At 40.7% G+C, this 26,066-nt stretch overlaps 1 protein-coding gene across 1 annotated transcript in view; it reads left to right on the forward strand.

Annotated features, from left to right (window-relative positions):
* Positions 1 to 26,066, forward strand: part of LOC126236250 (axin) — a 266,422-nt gene that overhangs the window by 189,193 nt on the left and 51,163 nt on the right. The window contains 1 exon segment of the mRNA XM_049945400.1: positions 18,081 to 18,208. Within this exon segment, the coding sequence (XP_049801357.1) occupies positions 18,081 to 18,208 (128 nt within the window).

Consider the following 26,066-nt stretch of genomic DNA (forward strand, 5'->3'; position numbering starts at 1 on the left):
GCGTCCCCTTGTACTTTACCTTCAGGAAATGAAATTGTGCCCTCAAGATTGCTTTGAGCTTCCACATTACTTACCGATTCATTTTGACCTTCCAGCTGAGGTCGGCATCCCATCTCATGGGGGCGTCATGCTGCTTATACGGGATGACCTTCATAGTCAACCCATCTCCCTGACTACCTGTCTTCAAGCTGTTGCCATTCGCCTCTTACTTCCCCACCTGACTTTCTCCTTCTGTACCATTTATGTACCTCCGTCCTTCAATGTCACCAGGGCTGACTTCTTTCAGCTTATTTGGCAGCTACCTCCACTGTTTTTGCTACTCGGTGACTTTAATGCGCATCATCCCCTTCCCAGGATCTGCCAGAGAGGTGCCCTCTTGGCTGACATTCTTAACCAACTCAACCTCTTCTGCCTTAACACTGATGCACCCACTTTCCTTTCTGACGCCCTGCACACCTATTCCCATTTGGACCTATCCTTTTCCACTGCCCAGCTTGCTCATCATCTTGAGCAGTGAGTTCTTGCCTACGCCTACTCAAGCGACCATTTCCCGTGTGCTCTCCATCTGCTGACTCCTACCCAATACACATGCATGCCCAAATGGCAGCTTACTCAGACTGACTGGCAGTTTTACTCCTCCCTGGTGACCTTCGCAGAAAACGATTTCCTCAGTTGTGATGACCAGGTGGACTATCTCACAAACATTATCCTTACTGTTGCAGAACATTCCATTTCTTGCACTTCCTCTTTACCACGTCATGTCCCAGTCCCCTGGTGGACTGAGGCATGCTACAACGCAATTCGTGCGTGGAGACATGCTCTTCGCATTTTTAACCACCACCCTACACTGGAAAACTGCATTCATTATAAACAGATGCATGCAAAGTGTCGTCGAGTTCTTCGGGATAGCAAAAGAGCTAGTTGAATTTCGTTCACTATTTCTTTTAACAGTTCCTTACCTTCCTCTGTTGTGTGGGCCAGCCTCCGACGGCTCTCTGGAACCAAGATCCAATCCCCCATTTCCAGCCTGACAGTAGGTGCCACTGTCATCATGGATCCTGTTGCTATCTCCAACACCTTGGACCACCATTTTGGGGAAGTTTCGAGCTCTTCCCACTATCAGCCTGCCTTTATCCATAGGAAACGAGTGGAGGAGGCTCATGCGATACTCTTCTCTTCTCCGAATCGTGAGTGCTAAAATGCTGCGTTCACTATGAGGGAGCTAGATCATGCTTTCAGTTCATCCCGGTCCTCCACCCCAGGGCCAGATGCTATCCACATTCAGACGTTGCAGCACCTCTCTCTTGTGAGCAAGCACTTCTGCATAACACATACCACCGCATCTGGGCTGAGGGCACATTTCCTGAATGCTGGCATGGAGCCACAGTCATACCCATCCTAAGGACAAAAACCTTCCTTCTAGCTACCACCCCATCGCTCTTACCAGCTGCGTTTGCTTGGTAATGGAACATATGATTCATGCCCAGCTGGTGTGGTGGCTCGAATCTCGCCATTTACTCACGAGTGCACAGTGTCGATTTCAAGCGCGGCATTCTGCAGTTGACCATCTTGTTACTTTTTCCACCCATGTCATGAATGGTTTTCTGCAGCAACCCCAGACTGTGGCCGTGTTTTATGGAGAAGGCTTATGACACCTGCTGCAGAACTAGTATCCTTCGTACTCTTTACACGTGGGGCTTCCGTGGGCGCCTGTCCTGTTTTCTTCAGGCATTTGTACAAGACCGAGTTTTCAAGGTGTGTGTGGGTTCTGCTTTGTTGGACACCTTTATTCGGGAAAATGGTGTGCCTCAGGGTTCCATACTGAGCGTCATCCTCTTTGCTATCGCCATTCATCCCATCACAGCCTGTCGCCCGCCAGGCGTCTATGGCTCCCTTTTTGTCGATGGTTTTGCCATCTATTGAAGTTCTCCATGGACCTATTTCTGAGCCGGCGTCTTCAGTGCTCTCTTGATCGTCTTCACTCCTGGAGCATCGCCAATGGCTTTTGCTTTTCCACTGACAAAACCGTCTGTACGAATTTCTGGCGGCACAAATGGTTTCTTCCACCATCTCTACATTTTGGGCCTGTTGCCCTTCCATTCGTTGACACTACAAAATTCGTGGGGCTCATGCTCAATAGGAAACGCTCTTGATCCTCCCATGTGTCTTACCTGGCAGCCCACTGTACACAGTCCCTCAGTGTCCTACATGTGCTGAATGGTACTTCTTGGGGTGCCGATCGAACCACCCTCCTCTGTTTGTACCGGTCCCTTGTCCGTTCGAAACTCGACTATGGGTACTTCGTTCATGGGTCCAAGAAAAAAATAATTGGTCGTTTGATGATCTCAGAAAAATTTTATATTTGCTGGGTTAATTCCCCAATGTTTAGTAGTCACAAAAATATTTTTTTAAAAAAATTATTGTTTACTATTTTCAAATGGCAACCATATTTGTTCCAGGCTGCATGCGTTTTTTCATATTTGCAAGCATCTACATTTTTTACAATTATTCAGTAGTGGATTGTCCTAAGCCTTTCAGATAAAATGCATTTAGTTCAACACACTCTGGGCTACAAATTAACATCGTTATTACTTAGCTTAATGTATTCTTTAATATATTTTTAATAGTTAAAAGTTATCAGCCACAAATTAAAAAAACTCAAGTTTTGAACAGTAGTTTTCCAAAAAAAATTAATTTCTCAGCTTTAATATTTTTTCTGCTATTACACTGTATAGTATAGTACTTTTTATAGAGTATCAATGGTGAGCAGTTTACACTTAAAAAAAATACACTATTTTAAAAATGAATTTTTTAAAATTTTTCCATTTTGTGGTGTGCAATATCTTTCTTCGGAGACCAGATAAAAATCTGAATATTTCACAGTTAATAGACCTTTATGATATCAAACTTCAGTATAAATTTCAACTTTGAGATTCAACTGGAAGTTATGGAAAAAAAATTACAAACACAAGTCAAAAATACGTTTTTTAACATCTGCAATATCTAAACGTATGGAATAAAATATATCAGTTAAGTTATATAATATAATCATATCTATGATTACTTAACTTTTTTATTGTAAATAAGCCAACTAATTACATTATATTGTTCTCTTGTTACTTGTCTTTAGTACATCGCTCATTGAACATTTGAGAAATTTGTTCACTTAGTTTGGGTGTTAGATTATAAGTTCACCCAGTCACAGTTGTAAATTCCATGGGAGACAGCTCCCTTAGTACATTTTTAAGTGGCATCCAGACTTGATCCATCTCACTTTTTTTAAAAGATGTCCTTGGTCCTGGAGGGTGATAAAATACAACATGTACATCTTGGTTTTGACAGTCAATATTATCAACTTTGCCAATCCACCACTGTTCATCATAAACACAAGCCACTATGTCTTTATCTTGAAGAACCAGTTGTACAAGTTTTCCACTCTGAAGAAGTTCACTATCAGGCAAAGTTGATGTGATCTTACACTTCAGTAAGTTGTGTGAATGGGGTACAGAACAATGAAAAGATCGAGTACCTTTAATCTTCTGACAAGTGTTGTACCTTTCCTTCAAGACACTATCATAGAGCTTTTGTATTTCCTCACATTGTACAAAAACATAGGTAACTCCTTTGATATGTTTTTTACAGAATTCAAACATTTCTTGAGGTGTTGCAATACAATTGTCATTGGTCCACTGCAGACTTGCTTTTGTGCAGCACGCTTTGTTGTACTCCCGACACCATCGCAAGCTTTCTTCCCATGGCATGAAGTGAAAAAGTGCCATTCTACATCAAACCCAAAATCTTCTTTATGAAAGGAGATGTTAATATTTTTTTTTTTTGTTTTTATATTGAGTTGCTGCCCCATCAGAAAAGTAAATCAGTTTTTTTATGGAAGGGTGGTGCTGTTTAATGTAGTTTGTTGATTTTAGTTGAAAAATGTGCACTGCTGTAGTGTTGTGTTCAAGGTAGTCACTTATGACACAAAAGCTGTGGCTCATTAGTTTATCTTCATCTTTATAATAGAATACAAATGGATGAACTGTGGCCTGTTTGTTTACCCAATGGTGCCCTTGTACTTCATCTTGAACAACAAAGGAACAATTTTCCAAAAAGTCAGCAAGAGCTAAGCATTCATCAACTGCCAAGTTTTGCTTTTTGTCTTTCAAAACTTTACTTTGGGCTTTTGCAATAAAATGATGCATTTTCAGATGTTCAAGGTAAGCCACCAACACTTCAAAAACTCTTCTCGTGTTTTTATGACTGTCACCATTTCAGTTCTGTCTTGTGTCACCCATTGTTTGTATTTTATATTGTCAGGCATCAAATTATCTTCTTCAGATTATTCAAACACGTCAAGTAAGGCTTGTTTGCTTGGACAATCTTCACATTTTCCCTTGATCATACAATTTTAATTGTCAATATTGCGTACCATAACTTCCAAAAGGTCTTTATAGTCAGCTCTAAGATTGGCCCCATCTATCATCAACTTTACGTTCTGATGATACAAACAAACACAAACATTATGGGTGCCAGATGCCCCTGCGACAATACACCATCTTGGTCTCAACCCACAAAACTTTGATCTTCCAATTTTAATGTCAGGATTTTCTTTTTTAAATTCAGTGAATAGTTCATTTAAATTACACAATATTAACCTTTTTTGTCTTTGAATCTTAGAACCATTTTCTTTCACAGAAACACAGTCTTTTTGTCAGACATCAAATGACTGTTAATGTCATCATCATAATACTTAACAACTTTATTGATTGTGTTTTCATCTACCAAATTAGATGCACTTTTCTTTTGTAATGCTGGTAAAATTCCCTGTTCTTCTTCTAATTGCCTTGTTAACTTAACAAGACGTTCTGACATATTAAATTCATCATTAACGTTTGCTTGACTCCAAGAATTCGGCAGTCAACTGATAATCTTAATTTTATCCTCTTTTTTTGAAGTACTGCATTTAGTTTTTAGTTTTTATATCAAATCATCATTTTCGTTTGGTGAAGTTTTAGAACTTCCATCTGTTTCAGTACAAGTTGTATTTTTTGACTGTAGCTGCCACTTTCTCAATTTTTGTATTCAAGGCATTTGGTCTTTTATCTTGACTTGGTTTCCTAATTTTACTAGCAGGTGATATACCCAGGATTTCACAAGCTGTATCTACTTTTTTAATGGTTGCTGATAAGTCACAAAGTTCTGTATCCGAGGTTGCACTATCCTTTCTCTTGTGAATTACAAATATCTTGGAATAACATGTTGGATACAATGATTTTCCTGGTATGAGATTGACAAAAGGGCTTTTATTTTGAGAATAATGATCAAATGTTATTTCTCGCAGACCTTTTGTTATAGGTTTCTTATGTCCATGCAAGACTGGCCAAAAATGTGATGATATTTTTTTAAGTATTTCATTTCATGGTACTTGCATGTTGATTTGACCTCTGGGCCGACTCATAAGTAAAACAACACTTTTTCTTCTTCTTCTTCACTGTAATCTTCGATTAAAGTAATGTCTTTAGGGTACACTCTTTTATGACATGCTTCATTAATAGTAACACCAACAGGACATTGAGAAACCATTTTTCAACTGCACACTTCAAGACTTTTAGCTAAATAAGTGTGAGTAGACAATTGTTGGTGTAAGGGGGAAGACAACAATCAGACTTGTATAGGCTTGCAGATGCAATTTTTAGCCTGGTGAAACAATTACCACAGCATTGTTTTGACAAATAATCATTAACTAGTGTAATGTGGTGTGTTACATTACACAATTGGTATACTTTATTTGATTAGCCTACCAGATATTGCAGATGTTAAAAAACGTATTTTTGATTCATGTTCGTAATCTCTCTTCCATAACTTCAAATATGAATCTCAAAGTTGAAGTTTATACTGAAGTTTTGATATCACAAAGGTGTATTAACTGTGAAATTTTCTGGTCCCCCAACAAAGGTATTGCACGCCACAAAATGAAAAATTAAAAAAAATTTCATTTTTTAAAATAGTGAATTTTTTAAAGTGTAAGTTGCTCACCATTGATACTCTAAAGTAACTATACTATATAGTGTAATAGCAGAAAAAATATTAAAGCTGAGAAATTAATCTTTCTTCGGAAAACTACTGTTCAAAAATTGAGTTTTTTAATTTGTGGCTAATAACTTTGAACTATTAAAAATATATTAAAGAATACATTCAGGTAAGTGATAGTGATGTTAATTTGTAGCCCAGAGTGTGTTGAACTAAATGCATTTTATCTGAAAGGCTTAGGACAATCCACTACTGGTTAATTGTAAAAAATGTAGATGCTTGCAAATACGAAAAAACGTATGCGGCCTGGAACAAATATGGCTGCCATTTCAAAATAATAAACAATAATTTTTTTTAAGTATTTTTGTGACTACTAAACATTAGGGAATTTACCCAGCAAATATAAAATTTTTCTTAGATCGTCAAGCAACCAGTGCAGAACTAATTGGTATGGATAGACCCTCATGCATCTGCACGCCCATCCATTTTACTCCGTCTCAACACTATCCATCATCGTGGCATCCGTTTGGCAATGGGCGCCTTTTACACTAGCCCGGTTGAGAGTCTGTATGCTGAAGTTGCTGAACTACCCCTGTCCTACCGTGATGACTTTCTCCTCAGCTGGTATGCGTGCCGTTTGTCTGCCATGCTTGGCCACCCTTCCTATGCCTCCTTCTGTGATGATTCCTTTGATCGTCAGTATGGGGCTCGTCCCTCTTCCCTGTTACCTCCTGGAGTCCGCTTTCGCCACTTGCTACAGCGGCTTAACTTCACACTGCCTGCAACTTTCCCTGAGGGTGTGACCCCTTCACCATCTTGGCTTTGTGAAGCGGTCCATGTTAACTTTGGCCGTCATTCCCTTCCTAAGGACAGTACTCCAGCCTCAGTGTATCGCCTTCAGTTTCATGACCGCATGGAATTTAGCGATAGTACCTTTTTTATACACTGATGGCTCTTGGGCTGACCATAGGGTTGGGTGTGCCTTTGTCATTGGCACTCGTGTCTTTCGATATTGTTTTCTGGCTCACTCCTCAGTATTCACAGCCGAACTTTTCACATTGTATCAGGCCGCGGAGTACATTCGGTGATACAGCCTTCCCAATTGTGTCCTCTGCTCAGACTCACTCAGCGCCCTCCAAAGTGTCTGTGCGCTGTACACTGCTCATACCTTAGTGCAGCAGGTACAGGAAAACTGTCACTTGCTCACTCCTGGTGGAGCCAACGTCATGTTTCTGTGGGTCCCTGGTCATGTCGAACGCCAGGAAATGAGGCTGCTGCCAGAGCTGCAGTCCTCTTACCTCAGCCCGCGAGTACCTCTCTTTGGCATCGCCAATGGTCCTCCCTTTACGGGAATAAGCTTCGGCATATTATGCCTCTCTGGTTGCCTTGGACGACCACTTCTCGGCCCTCCCGCCAAGAGGAGATTATTTTAACTCGGCTGCGTATTGGGCACTGCCTTTTTAGCCATTGTCATTTGCTCAGTGGTGCTGCCCCACCACTTTGTACACATTGCGCCCAAATTTTAACTGTCTGCCACTACCTGCTGGGATGCCCTTTTTTTACTAATTTACATTCCATCTTGAGTTTGCCGTCTGATTTATCAGCTGTTTTAGCAAATGACACATGGGCTGTCACCCGCGTTTTACTTTTTATCCGCCGAAGCAGTATGGTGAAGGCCATTTAATTTTTAGTTTTGAATCTCCATTTTTGTATGATGTTTCTTTTAGTCTTTTCCTCATGCCTTGTTTAAATGTCTCCTATTCGTACCATTGTCATTGACATATAGGCATTTCCCTTGTATCTGTGTTTGCGTTCTACAGTTTTGACTTGGGCGGTATGACTTCAGTTGTTTTTTGCGCCCTAAAACAAAGCAAACAAACAAACAACAGCTTGCACTGTACATGCTTGAGCATTGTCCTGCAAAATGATGGTCAGGTTCTGCAGAAAGTGTCATCACACCTGCCTCTATGCTGTTCATTTTTGGAACACAACCTACGGCCAGCTTTCTTGCGGGATGTAATGAACTCCTCTCCTTGTCAGATGGCTGCGGTGTTTTCACTATGGAGGTGGTAGCCATCTCTCTTGCTCTTTCTGAGAGTGTCAAGTTTGTGCACTGGCAAGTCCTTCCTTATTTGTAGAGACTCCTTGAGCAGTTTACAACCTCTTGACCAGTGTTAGTGTCGCCATCCCTTGGTCCTGACTATTCAGGATTTCCTTTTGGCCCTCAAACGATGTGGATGCTCAGTGGTCTTTTTCTGGACCGTGGGTCATGTTAGGATCGTGGAGAATGAACTCACCGACAGGCTGGCCCAATCGGCCTCCGACAAGCTACCTCTTTAGATTAATATTCCAGAATTGGACCTTTGATTGATATTATGCAGTAAAGTTCTAAGGAGTTGGAATACAGAATGGCATATTCTGACTGTGCCGAACAAACTACGGACAAAAAGGGAGACCATGTTTTCCATGCAGGTCTCTCGCAAGAACTCCACCGTCCTTTGCGTCTCTGCATTGGCCATAATTGCCTGACTCATAGTGACCACCTCCATTGTGAGGATCTGCCACATTGTTGCCGTGGTGCCCGTTTGACAGTGGTTGACATTTTGCTGGACGCTTCTAACCTAGCTGCCCTGCATTGGACACTTTAATCTTCTTGAACCACTACCCCTTATGTTAACAGATGATGCCTCAGTGGCTGACTCAGTTTTACTGTTTATTCGTGCAGGGAGCTTTTTACCATACTCTGTAAGGCAAGGAGCCTCAGTCTCGTCAGCCCAGTGAGGGGGTTGCAGAATGCCCTTCTGCTTCCTCTACCCTGTAAGGGCAGCAGGTGTCTGGGCTTGGTGGTCTGCCCCCTAGCCCTCGCGCTACCTGCTCTTCTGCTGTTCTTCTCCTCTTTTTCTGTTTGACTTGGTGTTCTCCCTCTGTTTTTCTGTGCTCCCTCACCGTATTTGTGTCACTAGTCTTTGCTGGGTATTGCTTGTTGGGGTGCCTCTGTTAAGTGGTGAGGGGTATGTCCCTCATCGCCCTTACTGCTTTTGGGGACCTCTGGCTGCTCCCAGGACGGGACACCTCACACGGCTTCTATTCTTTTCTTCCTCCCCCCCCCCCCCCCTTCTTTCTTGTTATTTATGTTACGTAAACATTGTCTGTCCTCTCACATTGGTGTGACTACCATAAAGCTGTCAGTTATGATGAATAGGCATAGGCAGATGGTTAATACTGGCAACACATGATATCCTGTAGCTGATATGCTCTACAACACAAGTCATGACACTGGTACCTGGCATTGCAACATGTGCTTGGTTCTCACCACTACCTGCCCTTAATTTACACTAAATTCTTTGGCCTTGGCATTTCATACCAGTAAATATTCCTTTCTTCACTCCCTATTAATTTTCTGTATCTTCCATTTTCTGACCTGTAAACCCCTCCCACTGCCCCACCCTCCACCACTACTACAAACAATACACTTGGCTTTCCAGTCTTATTAACTCTTATATGATATATTTCAGTAATCTCTGTCTCGCTTATTACCCATTCTTCCACTTCTCAAATTTTCCAATCTTGTCTGGTGTAGCCCCCCAAGAGTCAGTCTTCCCTTCTCATCCCGGCTGGTAAGTTTCCCCTAACCTGGTTTCTGGATGACTTTTCCAAACTCTCCCCTTTACCTAAAGCTCGCCAGCCCTTCTCCTTCATCCCTCTTCCTTTCCCTTCAACCCATCTACCAGAAGAAGGAGCCACTGGCTCCAAAAGCTAGCACATTTGTAGATTTTTTGTCTATTCAATTACATTATATTTTCAGTAGCTGATTATTTTCATTGCTATATAAGATTGTATGCTGTTGAATATGAAATATCTTCAGTGGATAGATGTAAAGAAATCATTTCGAAATATTTGATTAAGCTTTTCATGCTTTAACCACAGTTGTTTATGCTTTGTGACATTGATTGTAAACTAATATTGTTAGATTACAATGCCAGTCCCACAATTTTGTAAATTATAGCACATAGCAGCTTATCAAGCAGAATGTTGTATATAATTTTTGAAATTATCTTACCTTGCCTTGTCTTGGGTGCATGATACCTGAAGTTATTGAATATTACACCTGTAACCTTGCTTATTGTACCTTTTTAAACTTGAAACATTTGTAATAGATTTAACAATAGCTGTTGCAGCACTATACAAAAATATAATCAGAAGTCATTACTATATCTCCTGTTATTTCTTTAATCAGTCCCCATAGAAAAATAAAAACAAAATTTATCCATAGAAAATCAGCCTCTTTTCAAGTGATTCTTCACTTGCCAAAATTGGCAGACTTTGGTGAAAAATGCCTACTATGTAGTATTCTACTTATCTCTCTCTCTCTCTCTCTCTCTCTCTCTCTCTGTGTGTGTGTGTGTGTGTGTGTGTGTGTGTGTGTGTGTGTGTGTGTGTGTCATTAGAATCATTGTCCACACCTCTCAAGGGCCTACTTACAATGAAGAAACCAGCCACCAGATTTGTCTCAATAGGCCATCTATTATTATTTCTTTCCTTTCTCAGATGTTATGTCTGGTTAAAAATGGAAAGTGACGTGGACCTTGATCAAGCGTGACTTCCTTTTAACTTTCGGGTAATTGAACATGTATCAATAATTACAGATTTCTAAAGTTGTATGTATATGAATATAATAGAGGGAAACATTCCACGTGGGAAAAATATATGTAAAAACAAAGATGATGTGACTTACCGAACGAAAGCGCTGGCAGGTCGATAGACACACAAACAAACACAAACACACACACACACAAAATTCAAGCTTTCGCAACAAACTGTTGCCTCATCAGGAAAGAGGAAAGGAGAGGGAAAGACGAAAGGATGTGGGTTTTAAGGGAGAGGGTAAGGAGTCATTCCAATCCCGGGAGCGGAAAGACTTACCTTAGGGGGGAAAAAAGGACAGGTATACACTAGCGCGCGCGCGCGCCCACACACACACACACACACACACACACACACACACACAAGCAAAATGTCTGCTTGTGTCTGTATATGTGTGGATTGATGTGTGTGTGCGCGCGAGTGTATACCTTTCCTTTTTTTCCCCTAAGGTAAGTCTTTCTGCTCCCAGGATTGGAATGACTCCTTACCCTCTCCCTTAAAACCCACATCCTTTCCGTCTCCTTCCCTCTTTCCTGATGAAGCAACCATTGGTTGCGAAAGCTTGAATTTCGTGTGTGTGTGTTTGTGTTTGTTTGTGTGTCTATCAACATGCCAACACTTTCGTTTGGTAAGTTACATCATCTTTGTTTTTAGATGTATTTTTCCCACGTGGAATGTTTCCTTCTATTATATTCATATTGTTAAATAATTTAGTTAGATGTGAATGTGTTGAGGTGAACTTCTTTAGCCAGAAATTTGCTATTTTATCTTTTCCAGGGGCTTTCCAATTGTGAGTAGAATTAATAGCTTGGGTGACTTCATGTTGCAAAATTATCACTTCAGGCATTTGTGGTATCATCTTGTATGTGTCTGTTTCTGCTTGTATCCACCGTGCATGTCTGTTATCTTGTATCGGGTTTGACCATATGTTGCTCCAGAAGTGTTCCATGTCTGTTATGTTTGGTGGATTGTCTATTTTAATGTGTGTGTTATGTATTGTCTGGTAAAATTTCTTTTGGATGTTGTTGAATGTTTGGTTGTTTCCTTCTATTTTCACTTTTTTTGTTTCTTCTAAGTCGTTTGGCCAATGCTTGTAATTTCTGCTTCTTTTCATCCAATTGCTCTATTGCTTCTTGTTGTGAGATTTTACCTAATCTTTTTCGTTTTTTGTCTGATATTTCATTTCTTATAAATTGTGTTAGCTGTCCGATGTCTTTCCTCAGTTTTTCTATTCTGATCTGTAGCCTGTGTTGCCATGTTGGTTTCGTGGGTTTCTTCTGTGTGTTGGTTGGTTCTGATCTCTGCCTAGTGTGTATATTTAGTGTAGTGAGTGCTCCTATATAAATCAGTAGTTGTAACTCTTCCATAGTTGTATTCTCATTTATTTTGTTGTGTATGATTGTGTTGATAGTTGTTTTTGTTGTTTCGACTTGTGGGTAATTTGGTGGTCTATGCAAGAATGGTCTAATGTGTATTTGTGTCTTTGTATTCTATGTATGTCAGCTGAAGTTTTTCTTCTATATCTAACGTGTGTCACTTCGTGTTCTATTTGTGCTTGTTCTGGTGGCTGTCTTAAGATTTCGTTTTCCTCTGATTGTTTAATTGACGCATGTTGTTCTTTGTTTGTATGCTCTGGGATGTTTGAGTCCATTATTGTATTTTCTTCTTCTTCTGATTGCACATTATTTTGTTCCAGTATTTGTTGTATTTGTTGTTTGATGTTTTCTAATTCTGACTGGGTTATCCTGTTATTTTATTATTATTATTATTATTATTATTACACGGATCTGATCAGCTAGTCGTTGTTCTGTTAAAAATGTTAGTTCTGGGTATCTGGTAATAAATGTTGTGTATACCTGTGATCTGTATCAAGTTGTGTTGGTTCCTAAGTTTGTTGCTTGGTAATAACAGAACATGAGGTGTCGGTTAACTTCATCTGACCATCTCATCCTCTGTCTTTGTTTTCCTTCTAGAGTGGGTTGCCGGAAACATATCCTGCAAAACACCTCTATTTGGATTTAAATCATTTTCCGTGTGGCTAGCAGTGTCGTTACCATTGTGGACGGGCATAGGGTTCAAGCGTCGTCCCCGACCATGACAGCGCTTGTCCGAGGCTTCATTAGTTCTGTCCTGAACCAACTAATCACACTAAAAGGGGGGTTAGCCCTATTAGTGGTTTGTTCTTTTCGTCGCATTTTACGACTGGCAGAACATACCAGAGGCCTATTCTTTTCCCGGGCCTCCACGGGGTATCTGTTATTATTATTATTATTATTATTATTATTATTATTATTTCTTCACTCTCTCAGACATTAAGTCTGGTTAAAAACGGAGTGACACGGACCTTGATCAAGTGTCACTTCCTTTTAACAGTAAGGTATATGTTATATTGCATTTAGGAACTTTCGGGTAATTGAACATGTATCAATAATTACTTATTTCTGTAGTTGTATATATAAGTTTGGATGTAGCTGTATTGCATTGATGTACTGGTGGATATTGTGTGGTATGACTCCTGTAGTTGATAGTATAATTGGTATAATGTCAACTTTATCCTGATGCCACATGTGCTTGACTTCCTCAGCCAGTTGGATGTACACTCCTGGAAATTGAAATAAGAACACCGTGAATTCATTGTCCCAGGAAGGGGAAACTTTATTGACACATTCCTGGGGTCAGATACATCACATGATCACACTGACAGAACCACAGGCACTTAGACACAGGCAACAGAGCATGCACAATGTCGGCACTAGTACAGTGTATATCCACCTTTCGCAGCAATGCAGGCTGCTATTCTCCCATGGAGACGATCGTAGAGATGCTGGATGTAGTCCTGTGGAACGGCTTGCCATGCCATTTCCACCTGGCGCCTCAGTTGGACCAGCGTTCGGCTGGACGTGCAGACCGCGTGAGACGACGCTTCATCCAGTCCCAAACATGCTCAATGGGGGACAGATCCGGAGATCTTGCTGGCCAGGGTAGTTGACTTGCACCTTCTAGAGCACGTTGGGTGGCACGGGATACATGCGGACGTGCACTGTCCTGTTGGAACAGCAAGTTCACTTGCCGGTCTAGGAATGGTAGAACGATGGGTTTGATGACGGTTTGGATGTACCGTGCACTATTCAGTGTCCCCTCGACGATCACCAGTGGTGTTCGGCCAGTGTAGGAGATCGCTCCCCACACCATGATGCCGGGTGTTGGCCCTGTGTGCCTCGGTCGTATGCAGTCCTGATTGTGGCGCTCACCTGCACGGCGCCAAACACGCATACGACCATCATTGGCACCAAGGCAGAAGCGACTCTCATCGCTGAAGACGACACGTCTCCATTCGTCCCTCCATTCACGCCTGTCGCGACACCACTGGAGGCGGGCTGCACGATGTTGGGGCGTGAGTGGAAGACGGCCTAACGGTGTGCGGGACCGTAGCCCAGCTTCATGGAGACGGTTGCGAATGGTCCACGCCGATACCCCAGGAGCAACAGTGTCCCTAATTTGCTGGGAAGTGGCGGTGCGGTCCCCTACGGCACTGCGTAGGATCCTACGGTCTTGGCGTGCATCCGTGCGTCGCTGCGGTCCGGTCCCAGGTCGACGGGCACGTGCACCTTCCGCCGACCACTGGCGACAACATCGATGTACTGTGGAGACCTCACGCCCCACGTGTTGAGCAATTCGGCAGTACGTCCACCCGGCCTCCCGCATGCCCACTATACGCCCTCGCTCAAAGTCCGTCAACTGCACATACGGTTCACGTCCACGCTGTCGCGGCATGCTACCAGTGTTAAAGACTGCGATGGAGCTCCGTATGCCACGGCAAACTGGCTGACACTGACGGCGGCGGTGCACAAATGCTGCGCAGCTAGCGCCATTCGACGGCCAACACCGCGGTTCCTGGTGTGTCCGCTGTGCCGTGCGTGTGATCATTGCTTGTACAGCCCTCTTGCAGTGTCCGGAGCAAGTATGGTGGGTCTGACACACCGGTGTCAATGTGTTCTTTTTTCCATTTCCAGGAGAGTGTTTTTCAATTTTTTCTCCTGTTTTCTTCTGTATATTTGTTGTATTGGGTATGGATATTTCGATTAGTTGTGTTAATTTCTTCTTTTTATTGGTGAGTATGATATCTGGTTTGTTATGTGGTGTAGTTTTATCTGTTATAATGGTTCTGTTCCAGTATAATTTGAATTCATCATTCTCCAGTACATTTTGTGGTGCATACGTTTATGTGGGAACGTGTTGTTTTATAAGTTTATGTTGTCAGGCAAGCTGTTGATGTATTATTTTTGCTACATTGTCATGTCTTCTGGGGTATTCTGTATTTGCTAGTATTGTACATCCGCTTGTGATGTGATCTACTGTTTCTATTTGTTGTTTGCAAAGTCTGCATTTATCTGTTGTGGTATTGGGATCTTTAATAATATGCTTGCTGTAATATCTGGTGTTTATTGTTTGATCCTGCATTGCAATCATGAATCCTTCCGTCTCACTGTATATATTGCCTTTTCTTAGCCATGTGTTGGATGCGTCTTGATCGATGTGTGGCTTTTATGTCGATAAATCCCCTTCCTCCTTCCTTTCTGCTTAATGTGAATCTTTCTGTTGCTGAATGTATGTGATGTATTCTAAATTTGTGGCATTGTGATCGTGTAAGTGTATTGAGTGCTTCTAGGTCTGTGTTACTACTACTCCAAATGAGTAGGTCAATATTGGTATAGCATAGGTATTTATAGCTTTTGTCTTGTTTCTTGCTGTCAATTCTGTTTTCAGTATTTTTGTTAGTCTTTGTCTATATTTTTCTTTTAGTTCTTCTTTAATATTTGTATTATCTATTCCTATTTTTTGTCTGTATCCTAGATATTTATAGGCATCTGTTTTTTCCATCGCTTCTATGCAGTCGCTGTGGGTATCCAGTATGTAATCTTCTTGTTTAGTGTGTTTTCCCTTGACTATGCTATTTTTCTTACATTTGTCTGTTCCAAAAGCCATATTTATATCATTGCTGAATACTTCTGTTATCTTTAGTAATTGGTTGAGTTGTTGATTTGTTGCTGCCAGTAGTTTTAGATCATCCATGTATAGCAAATGTGTGATTTTGTGTGGGTATGTTCCAGTGATATTGTATCCATAATTTGTATTATTTAGCATGTTGGATAGTGGGTTCAGAGCAAGGCAGAACCAGAAAGGACTTACTGAATCTCCTTGGTATATTCCACGCTTAATCTGTATTGGCTGTGATGTGATATTTTTTGAATTTGTTTGGATATTAAGTGTGGTTTTCCAATTTTTCATTACTATGTTTAGGAACTGTATCAATTTAGGATCTACTTTGTATATTTCCAATATTTGTAGTAACCATGAGTGGGGTACACTATCAAAAGCTTTTTGGTAATCAATGTATGCATAGTGTAGTGACCTTTGTTTTGTTTTAGCTTGGTATGTCACCTCTGCATCTATTATCAGTTGCTCTTTACATCCTCGTGCTCCTTTGCAGCAGCCTTTTTGTTCTTCATTTATAATTTTGTTCTGTGTTGTATGTGTCATTAATTTCTGTGTAATGACTGAAGTTAATATTTTGTATATTGTTGGTAGGCATGTTATGGGGCGATATTTAGCTGGGTTTGGTGTGTCTGCTTGATCTTTAGGTTTCAGATAAGTTATTCCATGTGTAAGTGTATCAGGGAATGTGTATGGGTCTGCAATGTAACTGTTAAATAATGCAATGTAACTGTTAAATAATTTAATATAATAGAGGGAAACATTCCACGTGGTCTTTAAATATGTCTGCTTGTGTCTGTATATGTGTGGATGGATATGTGTGTGTGTGCAAGTGTATACCCGTCCTTTTTTCCCCCTAAGGTAAGTCTTTCTGCTCCCGGGATTGGAATGACTCCTTACCCTCTCCCTTAAAACCCACATCCTTTCGTCTTTCCCTCTCCTTCCCTCTTTCCTGATGAGGCAACAGTTTGTTGCGAAAGGTTGAATTTTGTGTGTGTGTTTGTGTTTGTTTGTGTGTGTATCGACCTGCCAGCGCTTTCGTTCGGTAAGTCACATCATCTTTGTTTTTAGATATGCTAAATAATTTAGTTAGATGTGAATGTGTTGAGGTGAACTTCTTTAGCCAGAAATGTGCTATTTTATCTTTTCCAGGGGCTTTCCAATTGTGAGTAGAATTAATAGCTTGGGTGACTTCATGTTGCAAAATTATCACTTCAGGCATTTGTGGTATCATCTTGTATGTGTCTGTTTCTGCTTGTATCCACCATGCATGCCTGATACGTTGTACCGGGTTTGACCATATGTTGCTCCAGAAGTGTTAAATGTCTGTTATGTTTGGTGGATTGTCTATTTTAAGTGTGTGTTATCTATTGTCTGGTAAAATTTCTTTTGGTTTGTGTTGAATGTTTGGTTTTGTTTCCTTCTATTTTCACTTTTTTTGTATCTCCTAAGTCGTTTGGCCTATGCTTGTAATTTCTGTTTCTTTTCATCTAATTGCTCTATCGCTTCTTGTTGTGAGATTTTACCTAACCTTTTTCGGTTTTTTTTTTTCTGACATTTCATTTCTTATAAATTGTGTTAGCTGTCCGATGTCCTTTCTCAGTTTTTCTATTCTATCTGTAGCCTGTGTTGCCATGCTGGTTTTGTGAGTTTTTTCTGTGTGTTGGTTGGTTCTGATCTCTGCCTAGTGTGTATATTTAGTGTAGTGAGTGCTCCTATATAAACCAGTAGTTGTAACTCTTCCATAGTTGTATTCTCATTTATTTTGTTTTGTATGATTGTGTTGATAGTTTTTATTGTTGCTTCGACTTGTGGGTTATTTGGCGGTCTTTGCAAGAATGGTCTAATGTCTGTATTATTATTATTATTATTATTATTATTATTATTATTATTATTATTATTATTTCCCATTTAATTTCTCTATTGACATTCCATTCTACTTAGGGATTAATGTGGCATGTTAACATGATAGGTTGTATTCTCATTGTTAAAGTTAATTCCCTAACAATCCTTAAAGTAGCAGAATATGGTGAAATGATGTACTGGCATTGCGATATGTTCTCTGTACACTGTTAGCCCACCAGAAATTATATGTAATTTCTTCCACTCCAGAATTTATTGAGGTGGTCTGATAAATATGTAAGACAAAAGTGTATTATTATGGGTTCAACCTCTTCCCTACAGTGTTTGGGGGAAGAAGGTGGGGATGGGGAGAATGATATGCTCCAGAGCAGCTTGTGATTTATCTAAATGGAGCATCACATTACAAAATCTTTCTGTTGCCGTCCACATTAATTTCCTTTGTCTGTTGGTATAGATAATTACAAATGTAAAATTTTTATTTTTGTAAAATTTTAACGCTAACACTTTCCCATGTTTGTCCTAGTATGGTACATTTTCATTCATTTTTACAGATCAGCATGTGTTAAGAGTATGGTCTGATTCAACACCATCACGGACTCCTGGTCTGGTGTCACCGCGTCCTCATTCTCCTGAAGGGAGAAGACGTGCACCTACTGCAGGACAACTTGCACCTGTAAAAGTTAGTGAATTTCAATGATTATATTTTATGGAACTGAATAACACATTAATAGCTACTCAGTAATATTACACTGTGACATGCTGACATACAGACTGGAACTTGAACAAGAAATTGGCCTCGTTCAGGAGCATTCTGAGTCTCAAGAGCACAGTTGAGGGACATTTCTAATGATTATATAAGGGTGACAATGAAATTCATTACACTAGTAGTGCAGCACTGGCTGACCACTATTTTGGCTTGATATTTGAGGGTTAGTGTTAAACAGCTGAATTCTGTCACGGAACACAGGATAATAGACTGAAGCACCAAAGAAACTGATATAAGCAAGTGTATTCAAATACAGAGATATGTAAACGGGTAAAATCCAACACTGCAGTCGCCAATGCCTGTATAAGACAACAAGTGTCTGGTGCAGTTGTTAGATCAGTTACTGCTGCTACAATGGCAGCTTATCAAGATTTAAGTGAATTTGAACTTGGTGTTAGTAGTCAGCACACCAGCGATGGGATACAGCATCTCCAAGGTAGCAATGAAGTGAGATTTTCCCGTACGACCATTTCACGAGTGTACCGTGAATATCAGGAATCCATTGAAATGTCAAATCTCCAACATCACTGCCGCCAGAAAAATATCCTTCAAGAACAAGACCAGTGACGACTGAAGAGAATTGTTCAATGTGACAGAGGGGTGCACCCTTCCACAAATTGCTGCCGATTTCAATGCTTTGCCGTCAACAAGTGTCATTGTGTGCACCCGTCAACGAAACATCTACATCTACGTGATTACTCTACTGTTCACAATAAAGTGCCTGGCAGAGGGTCCAATGAACCACCTTCAAGCTGTCTCTCAACCGTTCCACTCTCGAACGGCTCGGGGGAAGAACGAGCACTTAAATTTTTCTGTACGAGCGCAGATTTCTCTTATTTTATCATGATGAACATTTCTCCCTAGGTAGGTGGGTGCCAACAGAATGTTTTCTTAACTGGGGGAGAAAACTGGTGATCGAAATTTCATGAGAAGATCCCGTTACAACGAAAAATGCCTTTGTTTTAATGATTGCCAATCCAATTCACGCATCATGTCTGTGGCACTGTCTCCCCTATTTCGCAATAATAAAAAACAAGCTGCCTGTCTTTGAACTTTCTCAATGTCACCCGTCAGTCCCACCTGATGCGGATCCCACACCACACAGCAATACTCCAGAATAGGGTGGACAAGTGTGGTGTAAGCAGTCTGTCTAGTAGACCTGTTGCACCTTCTAAGTGTTCTGCCAATGAATCGCAGTCTTTGGTTTGCTCTACCCACAACATTATCTATGTGATCGTTCCAATTTAGATTATTTGTAATTGTAATCCCTAAGTATTTAGTTGAATTTACAGCCTTTAGATTTGTATGACTTATCGTGTAGTCAAAATTTAGCAGATTTCTTTTAGTTCTCATGTGAATAACTACACACTTTTCTTTATTCAGGGTCAATTGACACTTTTTGCACTATACAGATATCTTATCTAAATTGTTATGCAATTCGTTTTGGTCATCTGATGACTTCACAATATGGTAATGGCAGCATCATCTGCAAACAATCTAGGAGGGCTACTCAGGCAATATATGTTCCAAAACCCTACTGCAAATAGATGTTAGTGATATGGGTCTGTAATTCAGCGGATTACTCCTACTTCCCTTTTTGGGTATTGGTGTGATTTGAGCAATTTTCCAGTCTTTAGATATGGATATTTCTGTGAGCGAGCGATTGTATATAATTGCTAAATATGGAGATATTGTATCAGCATACTCTGAGAGGAACCTGACTGATATACAATCTGGACCAGAGGCCTTGGCTTTATTAAGTGATTTAAGCTGCTTTGCTACACCGAGGATATCTACTTCTGTGTTTCTCACCTTGGCAGTTGTTCTTTATTAGAATTCCGGAATATTTACTTCATCTTCTTTGGTGAAGGAGTTTTGGAAAACTGTGTTTAATAACACTGTTTTAGTGGCACTGTCATGTTTAAAAACTCTGCTTTAGTGGCACTGTGATCAGTAACTTAACAGTTGTTATCGTGCAGTGAAGGCATTGATTGTGTCTTGTCACTGGTGTGCTTTATGTGCGACCAGAATCTCTTTGGGTTTTTTACCAGATTTCGAGACAGTGTTTCATTGTGGAAATTATTATAAGCATCTCACATTGAAGTACGCACTATCTTTTGAACTTCTGCAAAACTTTGCCAATCTTGGGGATTTTGTGTCCTTTTAAATTTGGCATGCTTTTTTCGTCACTTCTGCAACAGCGATCTGAACTGTTTTGTGTACCATGGGGGAACAGTACCATCACTTATTAATTTATGTGGTATATATCTCTCAATTGCCATCAATACTATCTTTTTGAAATCATTCCACATCTTTTCTGTGCTTATGTGATCAGAACGGAAGGAGTGAAAACTGTCTCTTAAAAAGGCGTTAAGAGCATTTTTATCAACTTTCTTAAATAGATGTACTTTGCATTTCTTCTTTATGGTTGTGGGTGTTACAGTATTCAGCCTAGCAGCAACTGTCTTGTGGTCGCTAATCCCTGTATCCGTCATGATACTCCCTATTTGTCCAGTATTACTTGTTGCTAAGAGGTCAAGTATGCTTTAGCAACCATTTAAGCTTTGAGTGGTTTCATGAACTAATTGTTCAAAATAATTTTCTGATAAAGCATTCAGTACAGTTTCGGATGACATTATATGCCTGCCGCCGGCTTTAAATGTATAATTTTTCCAGCTTATCGAGGGTAGATTGAAGTCACCACCGACTATAATTGTATGATTTGGGTACCTATTTTAAATGAGACTCAAGTTTATCCAGCTTTCCATACCTATGACTATCTGAGCTTCATCGATATGGGGTTTCGGAGCCGAAGGGCCACTCATGTACTCTTCATGACTGCAACACTAAGCTGTACGCCTGTCCTGGGCCCTTCAACACCAACATTGGAAACATGTTGCTTGATCAGATGAGTCTCATTTCAAATTATATCAAGCGGATGGATGTTTATGGGTCTGGAGATAACCTCATGAATCCATGGACCCTGTTATGTCACCAGGGGACTGTTCAAGCTGGTGGAATCTCTGTAATGGTGTGGGGTGTGTGGGGTGTGTGCAGTTGGAGTTATATGGGACCTCTGATATGCCAAGATATGACTCTGGCAGGTGACACATACGTAAGCTTCCTGTGTGATCACCTGCATTCATTCATGTCCATTGTGTTTTCCGATGGACTTTGGCAATTCCAGCAGGGCAGTGTGACACCCCACATGTCCAGAATTGCTACAGAGTGGCTCCAGGAACACACTTCTGAGTTTAAGCAGTTCCTCTGGCCACCAAACTCCCCAGACATGAACATTATTGAGCATATCTGGGGTGCCTTGCAACATGCTGTTTAGAAGAGATCTCCACCCCCTTGTTCTCGTACGGATCTATGGACAGCACAACATGATTCATGGTGTCAGAAAAAATCTGGAATCGAACTCGAGTTCTCCTACAAAACTGCAGAGCATTAATTTCAAACTGTTCTGGCCAATCATAACTATGCTACTCATGCTTGACAATGCTACTGGTGAAACTGACAAGGCACTTAGCATAGAAACAGCGCAGGAAATGACTGTTCACAAACTAGAGGAAGAATTTCAGTGCAGTCTACATATGCCGATATGTTTTGTTTTCTAGTCACCATACTGCAGAGTGTGGACACTATACTTTGACAGATGACCACGAGCATAAACAAAGAGGTGTGGGGAAACGAGCCCCACCTCCTTCTGACAGGACAGCAGCCTGCATCTATGTTCTGTTTTCACCTGTCGAAAATGAACTGACACAGGGCTGCTGATCCTTTCTGGTATTGTGAGGGTCCTAAACGAAATCTGTGATGGACCAGGATTAGTCTTCTCACTCATTTCAGAGAAAAAGAAGAAAACAATAGGCAAAGGAATGGCTACAACGCATTTGCTTGATGAGGTTGACATAGAGTTGTAAAAAAGTATTTGAGCAGTATATGATGCAAGCTTAGTTCAAAACACCTGCCACATTAAAAGTTTATGCATTATATCAACTTTTGGACGTAAGCTAGTCGACAAACCTACACCTCGCTTTGTTTTAAGATGCAAGGTTCCATGGCTGAGAATTACATTGCATTATGGAGTGTGTATCTTAAGGGTCGTTTACACAGTCAATAATAATGTCAAACAGTCTGTATATTGACCATCTGAGTGACATATTGTCAATATTATAAGGTATGAATCCCGCGTCGAAAAAATTGTTCATCTTTTGAAGCAATCCACGAATCGATCCAGTTTGTGACCTCATCATGAGATCGGAAGTGTTGCTCAGCCAGGCCATGCACCATTGGTCTAAACAGGTGATAGTCAGAGGGAGCAATGTCTGGAGAATACGGCGGGTGGGGTAGGACTTCCCATTTTAATATTTCCAAGTACGTTTTGACCTCATTTGCAGTGTGGGGTCAAGCGTTGTCATGCTGCAAAATCACTTTATCGTGCCTTTCGCTGTATTTCAGCCATTTGTCTTTTAATGTGTTTGATAACGAGCACCTGTAATTGTTTCACTTGGTTTTTAACACCTCATAGTACACGACGCCGAGCTGATCCCACCAAATGCAGAGCAGGATCTTGAATATTCGGTTTGGCCATCGACGTGGAAGCTTGGCCAGGATATCCCCATGATTTTTTGCATGTAGGGTTATCGTAATGAATCCATTTTTTGTCCCGGGTCACAATTTTTTCCGGCCCCTAAGTATCTTGTTCTACTCAAACCGTACAAAAACCACATGCCATGGGTATTTGTGCATAGCACAGTCATTAGAGTACATCACCTAAAGTATTAAGTGCACAGAATGATAGTGGTTGCATGAACTATAGCATTAATATAATATTGAAACACCATGTCTAACCAGTAACAATGATACAACAAATCTTGTGATACATAGCTACGAAACACACTTAAACACAGCTGTTTATGGTAATGACGTGCAGATGTGTGCATAATAAAACTGTAACTATCATACAGAGAGTGTAAATACGAAGTATATTACAGTACTATTGATACGCCATTTCAAAGTACATCTTGTGTCTTGTACTAACAGTTACAGGGAAGATGGGAGGATATATCATATTAATATATTTACAAACCACACATTAGCACCAATATCAAAAACTTCTTTCAAAGTAGTCAGGATGTAATTCAAAAAAGGACATGAAAATTTGTACAAAATATATTCATTACAGTTTTAGTAAGTGACGCATACAGTGCCGCGTGTTGCAAATAATAACTTACAACATGAACCATGGACCTTGCCGTTGGTGGGGAGGCTTGTGTGCCTCAGCGATACAGATAGCCGTACCGTAGGTACTACCACAACGGAGGGGTATCTGTTGAGAGGCCAGACAAACGTGTGGTTCCTGAAGAGGGGCAGCAGCCTTTTCAGTAGTTGCAAGGGCAACAGTCTGGATGATTGACTGATCTGGCCTTGTAACAATAACCAAAACGGCCTTGCTGTGCTGGTACTGCGAACGGCTGAAAGCAAGGGGAAACTACGGCCGTAATTTTTCCCGAGGGCATGCAGCTTTACTGTATGATTAAATGATGATGGCGTCCTCTTGGGTAAAATATTCCGGAGGTAAAATAGTCCCCCATTCGGATCTCCGGGCGGGGACTACTCAAGAGGATGTCGTTATCAGGAGAAAGAAAACTGGCGTTCTACGGATCGGAGCGTGGAATGTCAGATCCCTTAATCCGGGCAGGTAGGTTAGAAAATTTGAAAAGGGAAATGGATAGGTTAAAGTTAGATATAGTGGGAATTAGTGAAGTTCGGTGGCAGGAGGAACAAGACTTCTGGTCAGGTGACTACAGGGTTATAAACACAAAGTCAAATAGGGATAATGCAGGAGTAGGTTTAATAATGAATAGGAAAATAGGAACGCGGGTAAGCTACTACAAACAGTTTAGTGAACACATTATTGTGGCCAAGATAGATACGAAGCCCACACCTACTACAGTAGTACGAGTTTATATGCCAACTAGCTCTGCAGATGATGAAGAAATGTATGATGAAATAAAAGAAATTATTCAGATAGTGAAGGGAGACGAAAATTTAATAGTCATGGGTGACTGGAATTCGAGTGTAGGAAAAGGGAGAGAAGGAAACGTAGTAGGTGAATATGGATTGGGGTTAAGAAATGAAAGAGGAAGCCGCCTGGTAGAATTTTGCACAGAGCACAACTTAATCATAGCTAACACTTGGTTTAAGAATCATGATAGAAGGCTGTATACATGGAAGAACCCTGGAGATACTAAAAGGTATCAGATAGATTATATAATGGTAAGACAGAGATTTAGGAACCAGGTTTTAAATTGTAAGACATTTCCAGGGGCAGATGTGAACTCTGACCACAATCTATTGGTTATGACCTGTAGATTAAAGCTGAAGAAACTGCAAAAAGGTTGGAATTTAGGGAGATGGGACCTGGATAAACTGAAAGAACCAGAGGTTGTACAGAGTTTCAGGGAGAGCATAAGGGAACAGTTGACAGGAATGGGGGAAAGAAATACAGTAGAAGAAGAATGGGTAGCTTTGAGGGATGAAGTAGTGAAGGCAGCAGAGGATCAAGTAGGTAAAAAGACGAGGGCTAGTAGAAATCCTTGGGTAACAGAAGAAATATTGAATTTAATTGATGAAAGGAGAAAATATAAAAATGCAGTAAATGAAGCAGGCGAAAAGGAATACAAACGTCTCAAAAATGAGATCGACAGGAAGTGCAAAATGGCTAAGCAGGGATGGTTTAGAGGACAAATGTAAGGATGTAGAGGCTTATCTCACTAGGGTTAAGATAGATACTGCCTACAGGAAAATTAAAGAGACCTTTGGAGATAAGAGAACCACGTGTATGAACATCAAGAGCTCAGATGGAAACCCAGTTCTAAGCAAAGAAGGGAAAGCAGAAAGGTGGAAGGAGTATATAGAGGGTCTATACAAGGGCAATGTACTTGAGGACAATATTATGGAAATGGAAGAGGATGTAGATGAAGATGAAATGGGAGATACGATACTGCGTGAAGAGTTTGACAGAGCACTGAAAGACCTGAGTCGAAACAAGGCCCCCGGAGTAGACAACATTCCATTGGAACTACTGACGGCCTTGGGAGAGCCAGTCCTGACAAAACTCTACCATCTGGTGAGCAAGATGTATGAAACAGGCGAAATACCCTCAGACTTCAAGAAGAATATAATAATTCCATTCCCAAAGAAAGCAGGTGTTGACAGATGTGAGAATTACCGAACAATCAGTTTAATAAGCCACAGTTGCAAAATACTAACACGAATTCTTTACAGACGAATGGAAAAACTAGTAGAAGCCGACCTCGGGGAAGATCAGTTTGGATTCCGTAGAAATACTGGAACACGTGAGGCAATACTGACCTTACGACTTATCTTAGAAGAAAGATTAAGGAAAGGCAAACCTACGTTTCTAGCATTTGTAGACTTAGAGAAAGCTTTTGACAATGTTGACTGGAATACTCTCTTTCAAATTCTAAAGGTGGCAGGGGTAAAATACAGGGAGCGAAAGGCTATTTACAATTTGTACAGAAACCAGATGGCAGTTATAAGAGTCGAGGGGCATGAAAGGGAAGCAGTGGTTGGGAAAGGAGTGAGACAGGGTTGTAGCCTCTCCCCGATGTTATTCAATCTGTATATTGAGAAAGCAGTAAAGGAAACAAAAGAAAAATTCGGATTAGGTATTAAAACCCATGGAGAAGAAATGAAAACTTTTAGGTTCGCTGATGACATTGTAATTCTGTCAGAGACA

The sequence above is a fragment of the Schistocerca nitens genome, chromosome 2 (genome assembly GCF_023898315.1).
Source record: "Schistocerca nitens isolate TAMUIC-IGC-003100 chromosome 2, iqSchNite1.1, whole genome shotgun sequence".
NCBI classification, from domain to species: Eukaryota; Metazoa; Arthropoda; class Insecta; order Orthoptera; family Acrididae; genus Schistocerca; species Schistocerca nitens.